The sequence below is a fragment of the Tenrec ecaudatus genome, chromosome 16 (assembly GCF_050624435.1).
Source record: "Tenrec ecaudatus isolate mTenEca1 chromosome 16, mTenEca1.hap1, whole genome shotgun sequence".
Lineage (NCBI taxonomy): Eukaryota > Metazoa > Chordata > Mammalia > Afrosoricida > Tenrecidae > Tenrec > Tenrec ecaudatus.
The window spans coordinates 78111636-78126135 of NC_134545.1; the positions used below are offsets into that span (position 1 = coordinate 78111636).

The 14500-nt window shown below is 39.2% G+C and overlaps 1 protein-coding gene across 2 annotated transcripts in view; it reads left to right on the forward strand.

The window, feature by feature from the left end:
• EXOC6 (exocyst complex component 6) overlaps window positions 1–14500 on the forward strand; it is a 155157-nt gene that overhangs the window by 47662 nt on the left and 92995 nt on the right. For both annotated transcript variants that reach the window (XM_075534170.1, XM_075534169.1), the window contains exons 10-14: window positions 1827–1873; window positions 1984–2104; window positions 3927–3998; window positions 6798–6895; window positions 11870–11975. In XM_075534170.1, the coding sequence (XP_075390285.1) occupies window positions 1827–1873; window positions 1984–2104; window positions 3927–3998; window positions 6798–6895; window positions 11870–11975 (444 nt within the window). The remainder of the gene's footprint in view (window positions 1–1826; window positions 1874–1983; window positions 2105–3926; window positions 3999–6797; window positions 6896–11869; window positions 11976–14500) is intronic.

Sequence of the window (14500 nt, forward strand, 5' to 3'; positions counted from 1 at the left end):
TTGCTGCATCGGCTGTGAGGGACTTGATTCAGACCAATTTGAAGCTCACTGCGAGATACAGGAAGAAGTGAACAGCAGAGGAAGTGGCAATATGTGGATAAATCTGTTTTGACTCTATAAAATATCAGTAGTTTTGTTGGTCTTAAACAAGATAGAATTAAAATATACAACAACATGTAAACATTGGGTGGGATGCAGATTAAGGAAACTAGATTATTCTAGTTTCAGAAGTGTCCCGAAGAAGAACAAAAATACTAATTTTAGAGTCTGCTTACCTGTATATAATACATTTTCCAGAGTAACTTCCAACAGACTAGAAACAGCCTATAACTTTGATATAGTAAAGCGTACAAGGATAGAATGATAAATACTCATGTACCTTAAAGTTATCAGTGCCATTGAGTCGATTCCAACTCATAGTGACCCTCTAGGACAGGACAGAACTTCCCTTGGGTTTTCAGAGGCTGTAACTCTTTACAGGAATAGAAAGCCTCATCTTTATCCTGCAGAGAGGTTAGTGGTTTTGAATTGCTGACCTCGTGGTTAGCAGCTCAGTATGATAATTCTAAACCTGTAAGCACTTAAAAACATTGACTCAAATAGTTAAAGCAAACTTTACATAAGTACAATGAGAAATCGAAAAATCTGCTAGTAGATTTTAACATAATTTAATTCATTAACTTATGCACTAAGCAGACCGATAATCAGTAAGAAAGAATACAGGACATTGTTAACAAACTTGGTTGGATGGAATATATCAAATTCGGTTCCTAGCAACTGCGGAGACATATTCCTCTTAAGCACAACTACTAGAACATTCTAAAAATCATTGCTACACACGGCATTATAAAGCAGCTATCAAGAAAGGTCAAAGATGTGGTGTCATTTAGACACATATCCTGTTCGTAGGGGTTAAGCTAAAAAGAAATCACTCCCTGCCCTCGAGTCGATTCTCACTCACAGCGACTCATAGGACTGATGAGAACTGTCCCTGGGGGTGTTGAGGCTGTAAAACTTCGTCAGAGCAGGAAGCCTCATTTTCTTCTGAGGAGCAGCTTGTGGTTTAGAACTGCTAACCTTGTAGTTAGCAACCCAACTTGTACAGGGCTTCTTAAAAAGGAATAACCCCTCTCAAAAACGCAGAGGAAAAAACTCTCATGTTTGAAATTTGTGATCATATTTATAAAACATATAAAAAAGTAACTTATATTTAATATATGTGAAATTAGTTGAAATGAAAGATTTCATGTAAATATTTATTAATATAAGTCAAATAATCACATATTCTCCTAGTTTGCCTTTTGTGTAAGTGGTGAATACTTGTCTGATGCTCAAGTTCTAGACAGTAAATAATTGCAGGCCATCTTTTAGGAGTGGCCGGGACCAGAGGAAAGGCCACTAGAGAGGTTTCCACAGAAGCTATTAAGACCTGATTACTACTTTTAAAATATTGCTCTGGCTGCTATGTGGGTAAGAGCCTGTACGGGACAAAGGGGGAAATTAGCGAGACTAGGTGGAAGGATAAAGTAATTGCCCAATTGAGCCCCAGATGATGGCTTGAACTACGTAGTTTATATTGAGAATAGGGTTCTGAAATCCTAGTTACTCGTTTATTACCTATCTACTCCTTCAAATGCAGGTTCCACAAGGGTAAGACTTCTCATTATTTACTGGCGCTTCCCTCATGCCTACAAAAGTATACACCAGGCAGAGTAGGCCTGTATTAAATATTTGTTAAATGAATGAATGTTATGGTGACTTGGAGCTTACTTTTTATGTCACTGGTATTTGTTTCATTTAAATTAATTTCTATTTTTTATTTAAAGCATGAAACAGTTGATGGCTATAGAAGATATTTCACTCAAATTGTAGGGTATGTATCTAATATGTAAATTACTCTATCATAATTTTATATTAAATGCCAGCAATATTTACTTTATGTGACTTTCTATAAGCATGTTATGTCGGTTATAACTCTTTTAGGTTCTTTGTGGTGGAAGATCATATTTTGCACGTGACTCAAGGTCTGGTCACCAGGGCATACACTGATGAACTTTGGAACATGGCCCTCTCAAAGATAATTGCTGTCCTTAGAGCTCACTCCGTAAGTCAGACAAACGGTGTTTCCATCTGTTCAATTCAGTTCCTCCAAGAACTTCTGAAATGCATAGAACCAGGAAAACACGAGATCTTCATCATGCTGTGTTTGTTTGGTAATTACTCAGATTTAGTAATGCCAGACTTTGGTTTGTCCAATACTATCAGGCAGCTTTGCAACAGACTGGGAAATCCCAAGGTACTTTTCGTCCATTTTTTTTTTAAATGAAGAATTAAGTTGGGCTCATCAGTCTCAACTGACCTCTTTATATAATTGAACAGCACGGTACAGAATGGGTTTTTAATTATCATTTCAAATTCTTTGTTTCGAAAATGAACCCCACAATTAAAACTCAACAGAATATGTTTCCGATATGTACAATTTGTTTGCAGTAGTACCCTACAATTATGAATTTCTTTGAAATTGTCAGAATTTGAACTTATTTTGATATAATCCATAATCTTTATGGATTAAGGTAAAATGACCGACTGGTTTTCAGTGTGCCCGTTGGAAATAATGAGTATGCTGGTAGCAGAACGATTACTGCGATGAAGACTTGCTTCATGTAGACCTTTCCTTAGGTGTTTTAGTAGTTTCCCTTAAAAATGTTCCCATATCATGATCTTAATATTTATAATAATGTTAACATTTATAAGGAATTTAAAATATTTTGAAGGAAGATTGTTTTACATGACATCTAGCTGATAACTATATGACATTGTTATTTAAGAAATGTGAACTCTCGATACCACTGTTTCTCCAGTGGACCACGTTTTTCAGTGGATAAGTGTTTTCCCACATATTGCTGAAAGAATGCCTATTTTACCATGATTTATATTCAGTTCTGAATATTTTAGTACATCCCAAACTATAGTATACTCCCAAAAACCTACCCACTGCCATCGAGCAGAGTCCGACGTGGAGTGACCCGATAGGACAGAGAACTGCCCCCCAGGATTTTCAAGACTGTAAATCTGTACAGAATCCAACTTCCACGTTGTTCTATGGAATGGGCTACTTAAACAATAGTGTACTTCTTATAGTTCAATAAGGTCACAGCAAATGTAAGTAACATTCTCAAAAGTTTATGCTATTCTTGAGTATAGAGTAGGTTTTACTATTCATTTGAAATTAACAATCTTTTGTGAATTACTCATACTTAAATATGCTATTCCTATATAGAAAAAAATATTGAGAGTTTCAGAAAACTCTGGTAAAAGTATAATTGAAAGTTAACAGAAATTTTTCACAAACTTTTGAAGCCCCTTAAACTTCCAGTGTCTTTTTATTCATAACTTTTTGAAGTCGCTTGGCATGTGTCTCTTTTCTACATTTGAGAACCTGCCTAAGTTCTGCAAAGTTCTCGCCACGATGGTGGGAAACTTGGTCATAGTAATGGTGCAGGTTGTACAACACGATGACTGTGATTGGGGTCCCTAAGTCGGACACAGGAAAGTGTGGTATTGGCCGATGTGTTAGCTATATTTTTAAAATTAAAAAAAATACATGGACTATATAGAAGTCAATTTTTTTATTTTAAGAAAAACTCTTTCCTTATACTCTAAAGACTCTTAGGACTATAAGTATCATTGCTTTGGCCAAAGTTTAGTATCTTCACATTTCAAGAAAAACTTCCGTATGATTGAGTTACTTTAGGTATGTCATGCCATGATTTTTCCCTGAGAGTGTTTCCTGAATATTGAAAACTTGTTAATGATCTAAGTAGATTTATTTTAAGTTTGGCAGATTACAAAAAAACATTTTTTACACTTTAATTTCTTAGTTGCTTTTTAAACAAATGCCTTTTTCCCTGTATTTTTACATCCAGTCTTATTGCACGGACCCTGATCTTGTTTTGGAGCTGAAGAATCTCATTGTAATATTTGCAGATACTTTGCAGGTGGGTGATATTCTTACATTAAAACAATAGCTATCTTGAGCACTTAAAGATACACCAAATGCAGACATATTTTACCTCACACACCATTCTCTGCTTTTATTTCACTGTCTTCTACGGCACTCTTTACTTGTTTATCTACCTGGCTCTGTAATTTCAGTGCAGTGGCCACACAGACTCACAATGTTCACAATTCATAGGGTTTGTGAAGGATGTCAACAGCTTATAATGCGTGTGAGCAGTGCTCAGGACCCAGGTGCTCAGTCAGGACATCTTACAAAGTTATTTCAGGCCTGTTAATACATTCCCAAAGGGCGTGCTACTTCACTTCAAGCCTCAACCCAAAGGTTCTCAGCTTCTGCTCCATGCATCAGCAAACCCCATTCCCCCAGAAGCACCCAACTCCACAAGCCGGCCTCCTGCCCAAAAGCATTCAGCTGTACCGGCTCTATGGGCTGGGCAGTCCACCACACCACACTCTGTCTCATGCTCCTGGCTCTGCGCCTGCTCCTCTGCCAATCCTCTGATGTCACAGTTGTCTGTCTTCGGGATCGAGGAGGTTCGCTGCACCAGGGATCTTGGGGTCAGAGGCTTCACTCTTGGCTTTTGTTGGTGGTACAATCCCCCTCTGCTTCTCAGAGGGCTCATTTTATACTCAGATTGATGGCAATCACAATTAGCCTTGTTAACAGTTACTCACTGGTTAATCCTATTGGTGTCGTCCCCCACCTTACTCGGACCCATGCAGGAAAAGGTTGTTTGGTGGGAATTACAGAGACTCACTTGAATTACTGGAATTAACTCACTGCCCCTCTAAGAGCGCAGATGTCTTTTTTATATTCCTGATGCCCTTGAGGCCGTCTGCCGCTCCTCGGATCTTCAGTCTTTAGTATTCAGTGAAGCTCATTGATTCTTGAGATGTTCTCTAATTGCAGGTAGGGTAGGGTATACTTTGGCTCTTGTGGGCTCGTTTTAATTTTTCTTCGTTTTAACTTGAACTCACTTATAAACAATCGTTGACCCGTTGGCCCCTTTACCTTGTTGTGACGGAGGATATTGAGTATTTTATTGACTATGGAAAGGCATTCATGTGGGTGAAAACAAATTATGGATCATATTTTGAAGAATGGAAATTCCAGAATGCTTCGTTGTGTTCATGCAGAAACTGTACATAAACCAAAAGACAACTGTTTGACCGGAAAAGTGTGTGTATCAAGGTTGTATCCTTTCACCATACTTATTCAATCTGTATGCTAATAAATTATCTAAGAAGCTGAACTATAGTAAGGTAAATGCAGCATCAGGATTGGAAGACAACCTGAAACATGCAGATGACACAGTCTTGCTTACTGAAAGTGAAGGGGACTTGAGGTACTTACTGATGCAGATTAAAGACGTCAGCTGTCAGTATAGATTACACCTCAACATAAATAAAACAAAAGTCCTCACAATTAGACTAGTAAGCAGCATCATGATAAATGGAGAGAAGATTGAAGTTGTCAAAGATTTCATTTTACTTGGACCCACAATCAACGTCAAACATCAAGACATCAAACTGAGTGTTGCATTGGGAAAATATGCTGTAAGAGAACTCTTTAAGGGGTTAAAAAGCAATGATGTCACTTTGAGGACTTAAGTGCACCTGGCCCAAGCCATGATATTTTTCAATTGCCTCATTTATGTATAAAGCTGGGCAATGAATGATTAATGCCTTTGAGTGAGGGTGCAGGTGAAGAATGTCCACTATACCCTGACCTGCCGGAAGAACAACCCACCTGCCTTGCAAGTCTAGCCAGAATATCTCACCGTTTCTGACATGTTACCGGGGTGGGCTAGACCCTGGAGCAAGCCCTCGTGCATGGGGGTTACTGAAAAAGAGGAAGGCCATCTATGGGGTAGACTGACACAGTGGCTGTTACAGTGACTCACAGCGAACATTGGGCGGTGGTACAGAACAGTTTCATTGTATTGTACATAAACTAGTCATGGGCTGGAACTATCTTGATAGCCCTGTGTTACATGGCAGTATAGTATGTGGGTTTTTAAATCCCGTAAATGTTATGACAGCGAGTCTGTAATACTCTCTCTGCAAAACATAACCTTTAAGGTTTTGGGTAAAAACAAACAAAAACAAACTTCTGCTAAGTATTTTATTCTTTTAGATGCTACTGTATCTGGAGTTATCTTACTTTCCTCACTTCGAGCACATTTTAAGGAGCCCTGGTGGTGTAATGGTTATGGAGTTGGGCTTTGGACCACATCATCAGCCATTCAAAACCACTAGAAGGTCCTTGGGAGAAAGACTGGGCTTTCTGCTCCAGTAAACAAGCAGTGTCTTGGAAACCCACAAGGGGTCTACCTATTTGAGTCAACATTGTCTCAAGGGCAATGAGCTTGGGCATTTTTTTAGGACCTTTTAAAGGCGCCTTCGCTGCGCAATGATCAGAGGCTCAGGTGCTAACCTGCCCTCCCCAGCTGCCCCTCAGGAGAAAGAGCATCGTGATCTATTCATGTAAAGATGGCCGCCTGGAAAGCCTGTATGGCAGTTCTCCTCTGTCCCACAGAGGTGTTGTGAGTCAAATGAACTCCGTGGCAACCAGCAACAGTTATAAGAATACATTTGAAGGCAGAAATTGTAGTCTCGACTATAACGAGAGGCATGGAAAAATGATTCCTGCCCCGTAAAACTCTCCAGACCCTTCCTTACCTCATGAAGATTCCTTACCAGATGATTCTTCGATAGTCTCAACATTTAAAATATGTTTTCATATTCTTGACTTAATGACTTCTTATTTATTTTAGGGTTATGGTTTTCCAGTGAATCGACTTTTTGACCTTTTATTTGAAATAAGAGATCAATACAGTGAAACACTGCTTAAAAAATGGGCTGGAGTTTTCAGGTTAGTGTCAACTGAGGTACCTTAATATGGTGATTAAATGTGACACACGGTCAAATAATTGCTTTGCATTTAGCAGTAAAAAGCTTAATATCAATTTTTAATTGTTCTCACTTTTAGTTCTAAAGAGACATCTGTACCAAAGTTATATCAGTTATTTCTTGTTTTGTAATTTATTTTCAATATATGATTATATTTTCATAAGATTATAAATATTCAAAAATGTCTAGGGTTAGAGTATGGTTTTAAAAATTTTTTGTGGCCAGAATGCTGCTTTGCAAAAAACATAATTAGGTTTTTAAAAATCTCACATCATCTAATGAGGAAAATCACTTATCCCCCAACCATAAATAACTATGTAACTTTGAATTGCTATCAAAAGAAAAATACGCCTTTATAAAAACTTTGATACTTCTGCCTGTCTGCTGTCTGCCTTCGATCAGGGACAAATTCCAACTATACGATTGGACTTCAGTTCAATTTCTTCCTTCTTCTCTTTCTCCCTTTAGGAAAACACAAAAACAAAAACCTGTCTTGATGTGCTACATCCAAGCCACCCAACATGTCCTCTGTCAATAGTTGATGAAATTGAAATTAAAAATGGTTAAATTATTTGGCACCATCGTAGCTTTTACTTCATCAATTTTCCAAACTGGAGGTCTGACCTAACACTTTTATCATCCACTCCATAAACCCTCATTAGAACATTTTGTATGCAGACAAGTATAACTATCATTGATTTTAGAAACAGAGGTAGTATTTCTTGATATGATTAGCACTCTGCAGTATGTGTATCATGATCTAATATGTTGATATAATAGCAAGGTAAGTAAAAAGGTATTGGTATTAGTTCATTTCACTTCATACATGCACAAGTTTATTACAAACAAACCATGTTACTATATCGCTGGGATCATTGGATAGCTGCAAACAAGTTCTCTCAGTATTATACTTGCTTTTGTCTCCTTCTCAAAAAACAAACAAACAAACAAACTCACTGCCATCAAGTTGATACCAACTCATAGCGACCCCATAGGACAGGGCAGAACTGCCCCTGTGAGTTTCCTGGACTGTAACTCTTTCCGGTAGAAAGTCCCATCTTTTTCCCTAGGGCGCCTTTAAAAAACATCCACTGCCAGTCAATTCCAACTCTTAGTGACCCTGTATAGGACTTCCCAGACTAAATCTTTAGGGAAGCAGTTAACTTCATGTTTCTCTTGTGGAATAGTTTATGGATTTGAACTATGGACCTAAAAAAAGCATTGTGAAAAAAAAATCAGTGAGCTTAAGGAGCTGGTTTTTCCAGAATTTTTTTTTAAAGCAAGATGGAAGCTACCGGAAGCAGTGGTCGTAAATGAAGCATAAGTGGATCTGTCAACATGCTCCAGAGACCAAGGCCTAATCCAGACAGCAGCTTCCAAGGGCATCTCTTCGGCTAGTTAAACTCAAGGCAGAAAGGTCATCTCAGACGGTTTGGGTGATAGTTTTTGGAGATCCCCAAAGGGACAATCTGGATAGATTGTCTCTGAGGACACAAGATGATCACAGGACTTATTAGAGAACATTTTAGTCAAATTGGAAACTATATTGGTAAGAAAAGGGTCACGTTTCCCCCATCACACAATACACTTAATCATTCTTTGAAGGTAGTAAGGACTGTCTTATGAGAATTTTATAGAGAAAACTTACTCTATCCACCTCAAAGCCCTTCTCTTTCAGACTTCTCTCTTCTCCAACTCCTCCCCTTCTCCCCCCAAAAAACACATTTCAAAGGAATACGAGTCGAGCCCCTCAAAGAGCACAAAATTCTCTAGGGCAGGGTTAGAGAGAACTGCCTCCTTAGAAGTATGTAGACGTAAATAAACAAAGGATAGGACAGGCACAGTGGCTTCACATTAGGGTATTTTTGTTTAATGAAGATGCCGGCTTTGTCACAATACTTCTTTACTTACCCTTCTGTGATGCTCTTCAGAATGTATGGTGCTAGCCTACCCGCAGTGAAGGATATTTTTATTTTTCCAATGACTCCAGTTTACTAAGTCAGCCTTTTTCGCCTATCTCCCTAAAGACACCTATTAGGGAAATTGTTCTAGAAGATTGGGGAAACCATGAGACATTGTTCTCTGGGAAGCTAATGGGTTCGTTCTCCATAATAAGAGCGGTGGGGTGAGGTGGGATGGGGAAGCAGTGATACCACTTTAGTTGTAATACATACTTTCCAAATGGCTACCTTCAACATCCCACTACACCAAGCTTGAGGCTTTGATTTTTTTTTAACATTTTATTAGGGGCTCATACAACTCTTATCACAATCTATACATATACATATATCAGTTGTATAAAGCACATCTGTACATTCTTTGCCCTAATCATTTTCTGAGACTTTGAATTTTAAGTAGCAGAATTGAATCTTCCTTTGTCTCTGATCTAGGCCTTCAAAGATTTTATCAGCATTGAATTGACAACTTTTAAATGAGGGAAAAGTAGAAGTTATAGTCAATATTGAATAATTAAACTTTATCTACTCCTGTAATATACTTTATCATCTGTCTACTGTCATAGTTTTTTATGTGTATTTCTCTTCCACTGTATACTAGAATCCATATTTTATTTTATTTTTTTGTTCTTGATTTCCTAGCTCGAGTACAATGTCCTTTACATAATATGAAGTCAATACGTGTTGTAGACGTCACTTCAGTAATCAGATTACTAACAATAAGCCATTAGGTGCCTCCCAGTCAGGTCTACTACCTCCTAGCAACCCGGTGTGCCACAGAATGGAGCCCTGCCTGGGCCCGGCCATCCTGCCCTTGGGGTCTTCTAGCTTATTCCTATAGCCACTGTTAGCCAGCTGGTTGAGGGTCTTCGTCTCGTTCATTGACCCTCTACTTTGCCAAGTCGGGTGTCCTTCTCCAGGGACAGATCTCTGCTGATGACTTGCTCAGAGGACCGGAGAGAAGGGCTCGCCGGCCGGGCTACCGTTTTAGGGAGCAGTGTGGCTCTGTTCTCGCGGGACTGATTTATTTGTTCTCTGGAAATCCATGGTGTTTTCTGCATCCTTCACCAGCACCATAATTCTTCCTTACTCGTTGTCTAGCTTTCATATTCCTACTACAGGATAGAAAATACCATGGCTTCGGTAATATGCGCCTCCATCTTCAAAGCGACATCTTTCTTTTTGATTATTTGAATGTATCTTTTGCATCAGGTTTTGCCAATGCCATTTGTTTGATCTTTGAGCAGCAGCTTCCATGGATGTTGATGGCGAGTCCAAGTCAGAGTTCTTGCGCTGCTGTTGATTGGTCTAGCTGTCAGGAGTTTGGATGGATGGGTAGAAAATGGTTTTAGATAGATATGTAATCAATTATGAAGGCTATAATCTTTGATTCTTCCTCACTAAATTCATCACATTCTCGTCACTTTTAGTGAGCAAGTTATGGTCTCTGCTAATGTCAGGTTGTTAATAAGCCTTCCTCCAACTCTGGTGCCACGTCTTCTCATAGGCCAGCGTCCCGAGTGCTTGCTTGGCATGCAGAGTGAGTAAGTACGGTGCAAGGATGTAACCTTGGCATCTACCTTTCCTGATTTTAAACCATGCCATAGCTCCTGTTGCCTTCAAGCGAGTGCCCCTTGGCCCAGGAGGTGTAAGTTCTGGTCTTTTCTTTATCTTTTTAATGACCTGCTTTTTGATGTTGTTTTTCATGTGTGAGGGCCTTGCTATCACTCCACAGTGTACCTCCCTTTGGTTTGGAATGCTCAGTGCGTCAAGTCTACTCTTGAGATGGTCTGGAAATGCAAGTGGAATATACCCAAGGTTGTGTTTTGGCTCCTGTGGACTTGTTTGGATTTTCTCTTGCTTTAGCTTGAACTTGCAATTGCTGACCTCTTCACATTTGACCCCATGCCTTTGTTTTGGGTGATGATACTGAACTTCTCCATCGTCTCTTCTGCAGTTGTAGTTCATAGATGACGTCTGTGTGGTATATCCAGTGAGGATGGAACTGTATATTCATTGCTTATGTTGCTGAAAAAAGATATCTCCAGTGATTAATTCGTTGTTCTTGTAAAATTCTATATGATTCCTGGCATCATTTCTATCACCAGAGTTGTGTTTCTACCTGACAATCTTCTTTATTTCCAACGTTCTCATTTCAATCACCAGTAATTATCAATACTTCTTGATTGCATGTGTAATAAATTTCAGACTGCCAAAGTTAGTAAAATCTTTAATTTCCTCACCTCTGTTATTAGTGGTTGGTGCATAAATTTGAATAATTATCTTATTAACTGTTCTTCCCTATAGGCATACGGCTAGTGTCCTATCACTGACAGTGTTGTATCTCAGAGTAGATCTTGCAATGTTCTTTTTAACAGGAATGCACAGCTGGCAGTGTCTTGTTCTGTGTACCTGGGATTACTAGGCGTGGGAAAAACTCCATAGACTCGAACAGAGCCACAGCCCTTGCATCAGGCCCATGTCGGAAAGCACAGAGCTATTTTGTGATTAGGAAATGTCTCCGCCTTCCTAATTTTAAAAGGTTCTCTTCCAGTGAGAGCACTAAGAGTGATTAAGCCAATAGAAGACCTTGCCTTGATCTCCGAGGGGGGTATCATCTAAAGAAAAAAGACACACAACTAGAGAATTGTCTCTTCTCAAGAAAGATGATTGGAATAGACTTAATCTCATGACTAGATTTGATTTTATAGGTCATTTTTTTTAGCTGTATCATCCGCGAATTGTTCTAGAATCGGAAACAAAGGAAGAGATTGCACATGAATTGCAAGGAGCAATTTGGTGTTGAATAATGCTGTGTGATTATAATGCTGTGTGATTAGCCAGTGTTTTCTTATTTGAACCTCTCATTAATAAATGCAAAACACTTTTCGGAATAGCTTTTTAAAAGAAAAATTCCGTAACACTTCAATGATGCATTTTTCCATCGTTAAGTTTTCTACGTCTCCCTCCTATTTTAACAGGGATATTTTTGAAGAAGACAACTACAGCCCCATCCCTGTTGCTCATGAAGAGGAATACAAAATAATCATCAGCAAATTTCCCTTTCAGGATGCAGACCTTGAAAAGGTACAAGCTACTTTTTCATTCAAGAACTTCCATGAAAATACATTTGTATTAGTTAATACTACATAGCATTATGAGCGTGCCTCCCTTTCCCTGGCCATCTTTTTGGTGGCTGTGATTTGACGCCTTCGAGCGGTTTGGTTAGGGTTGAAAGACCGTGTCACCATCTGGACAAGCATTCCTTCCTTTTGGTGAGATTAAGAAGGGCTTCTGGGTGATGGCAGGAGCAGTGTCCTGGAGATTGGGTGGATTCCCAGGGCAGGTGCCACTAATAGTGGGTGCGTTCCAAGGAAAAAAGTGTATTCCAGCTAAAAAGATAAGCCTGCAGCACTCTGGAAGATTTTTTATTGACAGCTTCGTTCTAAAAGTACATTTCTTGTTTGAAGAAGGGGTTTCTGAAGTCAGTAGCTCCCTCCAGAGGTAGGAAGTACGTGGTTTTGGACTTGAAATGTCTGAGCCACAAACGTGACAGAAAAAGGAAGTAGACAGGCATGCAGGATATCTGTGCACATAGAATGCACATGACACATGGGTGCACACAGGCACATACAGCCATGTCTCGCTGGTGTATATGTGGACTCATTTCACGGAAAAAAGGATATGTTTATTTCCTGTTACCATAATCTGTTTGCTTCTTTATTCTTGTTTAATCCCTATATTTCTTTATTCTTTTTTCCAACTTTTAATAATTTAGTCCTTTTGTACACGATTATCTCTTCTGAATGAATAAGACTGTGACTTGTGACTATAATTTTTGTTTTGTATTTTTAAACACAAACTAAAAATATTATGTGTAATAGATACTGAATATAGAAGCATGTAACTAAATGCATAACATTTTGATTATAACACACTTAAAAATTATAGCTTATCAATTATAGCAAACATTCTATTGCCTTGTAGTTGAGTTTAATACACACAAAAGACCAACATACGTATTTTTTTTAATTAACAGAATGTTCTCTATTTGGACTTTCACATCTCCTCTGTCACTGAAGAAGTGGAGCAAAGTTATTTTTAGTGTTCTTTCCAATTACATTAAACTATCCTGTTTGTGCAATTACAAAGATGTTTAACCTTGCTGGAAACCCAAAATATGCAGTACTTCTTAGAATTAAGCTCATTAAGGGTTGTGTTCATTTGCCCACATAGCACTCAGCATTAAAATTCTCACTGCCATTGAGTTGATGCCGACTCCTCTCGACCCTGCAGGACAGAGTAGAACTGCCCCTGTGAGTTTCTGAGACTGTAACTCTTTATGAGAGTAGAGAGCCCTGTCTTTCTCACATCGAGTGGCTACTGGTTTCAAACTGCAGACCTTGTGGATCATAGCCCAAGTAGAACCACTGTACCACCAGGGCTCCTTAATAAGGTAAAAAAATACATGGAAAATTTAAATGTGAACATTTAAAAATAAATCCCCCAAATTATTTAGTAACCTTCTCTTAGTTTTATGTATTTTTAGTTTTAAAATAATTAAGTATAATTTTCAGTTAAGCTATAGAAAACGTAAGACAGCCTCTCATGTAACTTATTATTTTCAGAGTAAATTATGAATAAGAAGGACCAAGACGAACATTTATGCAGAAGCCTGTCTTTTTTGCAAATATCTATGCTAGTTTGATTAAAGCCATATGGCTAAAATAAAATTTTCATACTCTGTTTTTTAATGTCATTGAAATAAATTCTCAAAACTGAAGTGCCTCAGACAGTACTGGGCTCCCTCCACATAAAGGAAATTGGAGGTGAGTAGGCACTTACATTGTTATGAGCTGTTGTTAAAGGACATTAGCTCTTCAGTTACAGGATCCTCTGAAGTTGGAAACCAGCTCTGGTCGGAGAGGACTCTCCACATCCATTGTCATTGCTGCTGCTTTGTGTGGGCCTCCTCGTGGAGTCATCAGTGACCGTATGGGACCAAGGAGGATTGCCCCCTAGGATTTCCTGGGCTGACCCCTTTCCAGGAGATCACTGGGTCCTGTCTCCCATAGCGGGGCTGGTGGCTTCAAACTGCCAACCTTGCCGTTAGGCGCCGAGCGCTTCTCCAGTGCACTGGCTGGGCTCCTTTCCAGTGTACAGTTGTGTATTCCCATACCGCTCCTCCCCCGCCACATACACGGCACTGCGCTCTGTGCTAGATTTTCAGTTTTTACTGAGAAGAAGCGTACAGTCCAGTGAGTGAGAGAGGAAAACGACAGTTCACCGAAGCCGGCAGTGCTTCCGATGGAGACAGTGTGCTCAAAGACTGTGCATCTGCAGTAGGTGGACGTGGATAGATGAAGCTGGAGACAGAAAAAGGGCCAGATTTTGGTAACCCTGGTGTAGTGTCAGTGAGTTCAGCCTATTTCCTGAGGATTATTAGAAGTCAGCAAAACGTTTTGAGCAGTACAAGCATCATCACATTTGTGCTTTCAGAAGATTTATCCGGCTACTATGTGGAAAATCTCTCTCACTGTCATCAAGTCAGTACAGACTTATAGTGGCCCCCTGTGGGTTTCCCAATCTGTTTATGGGAATAGAAAGCCCAG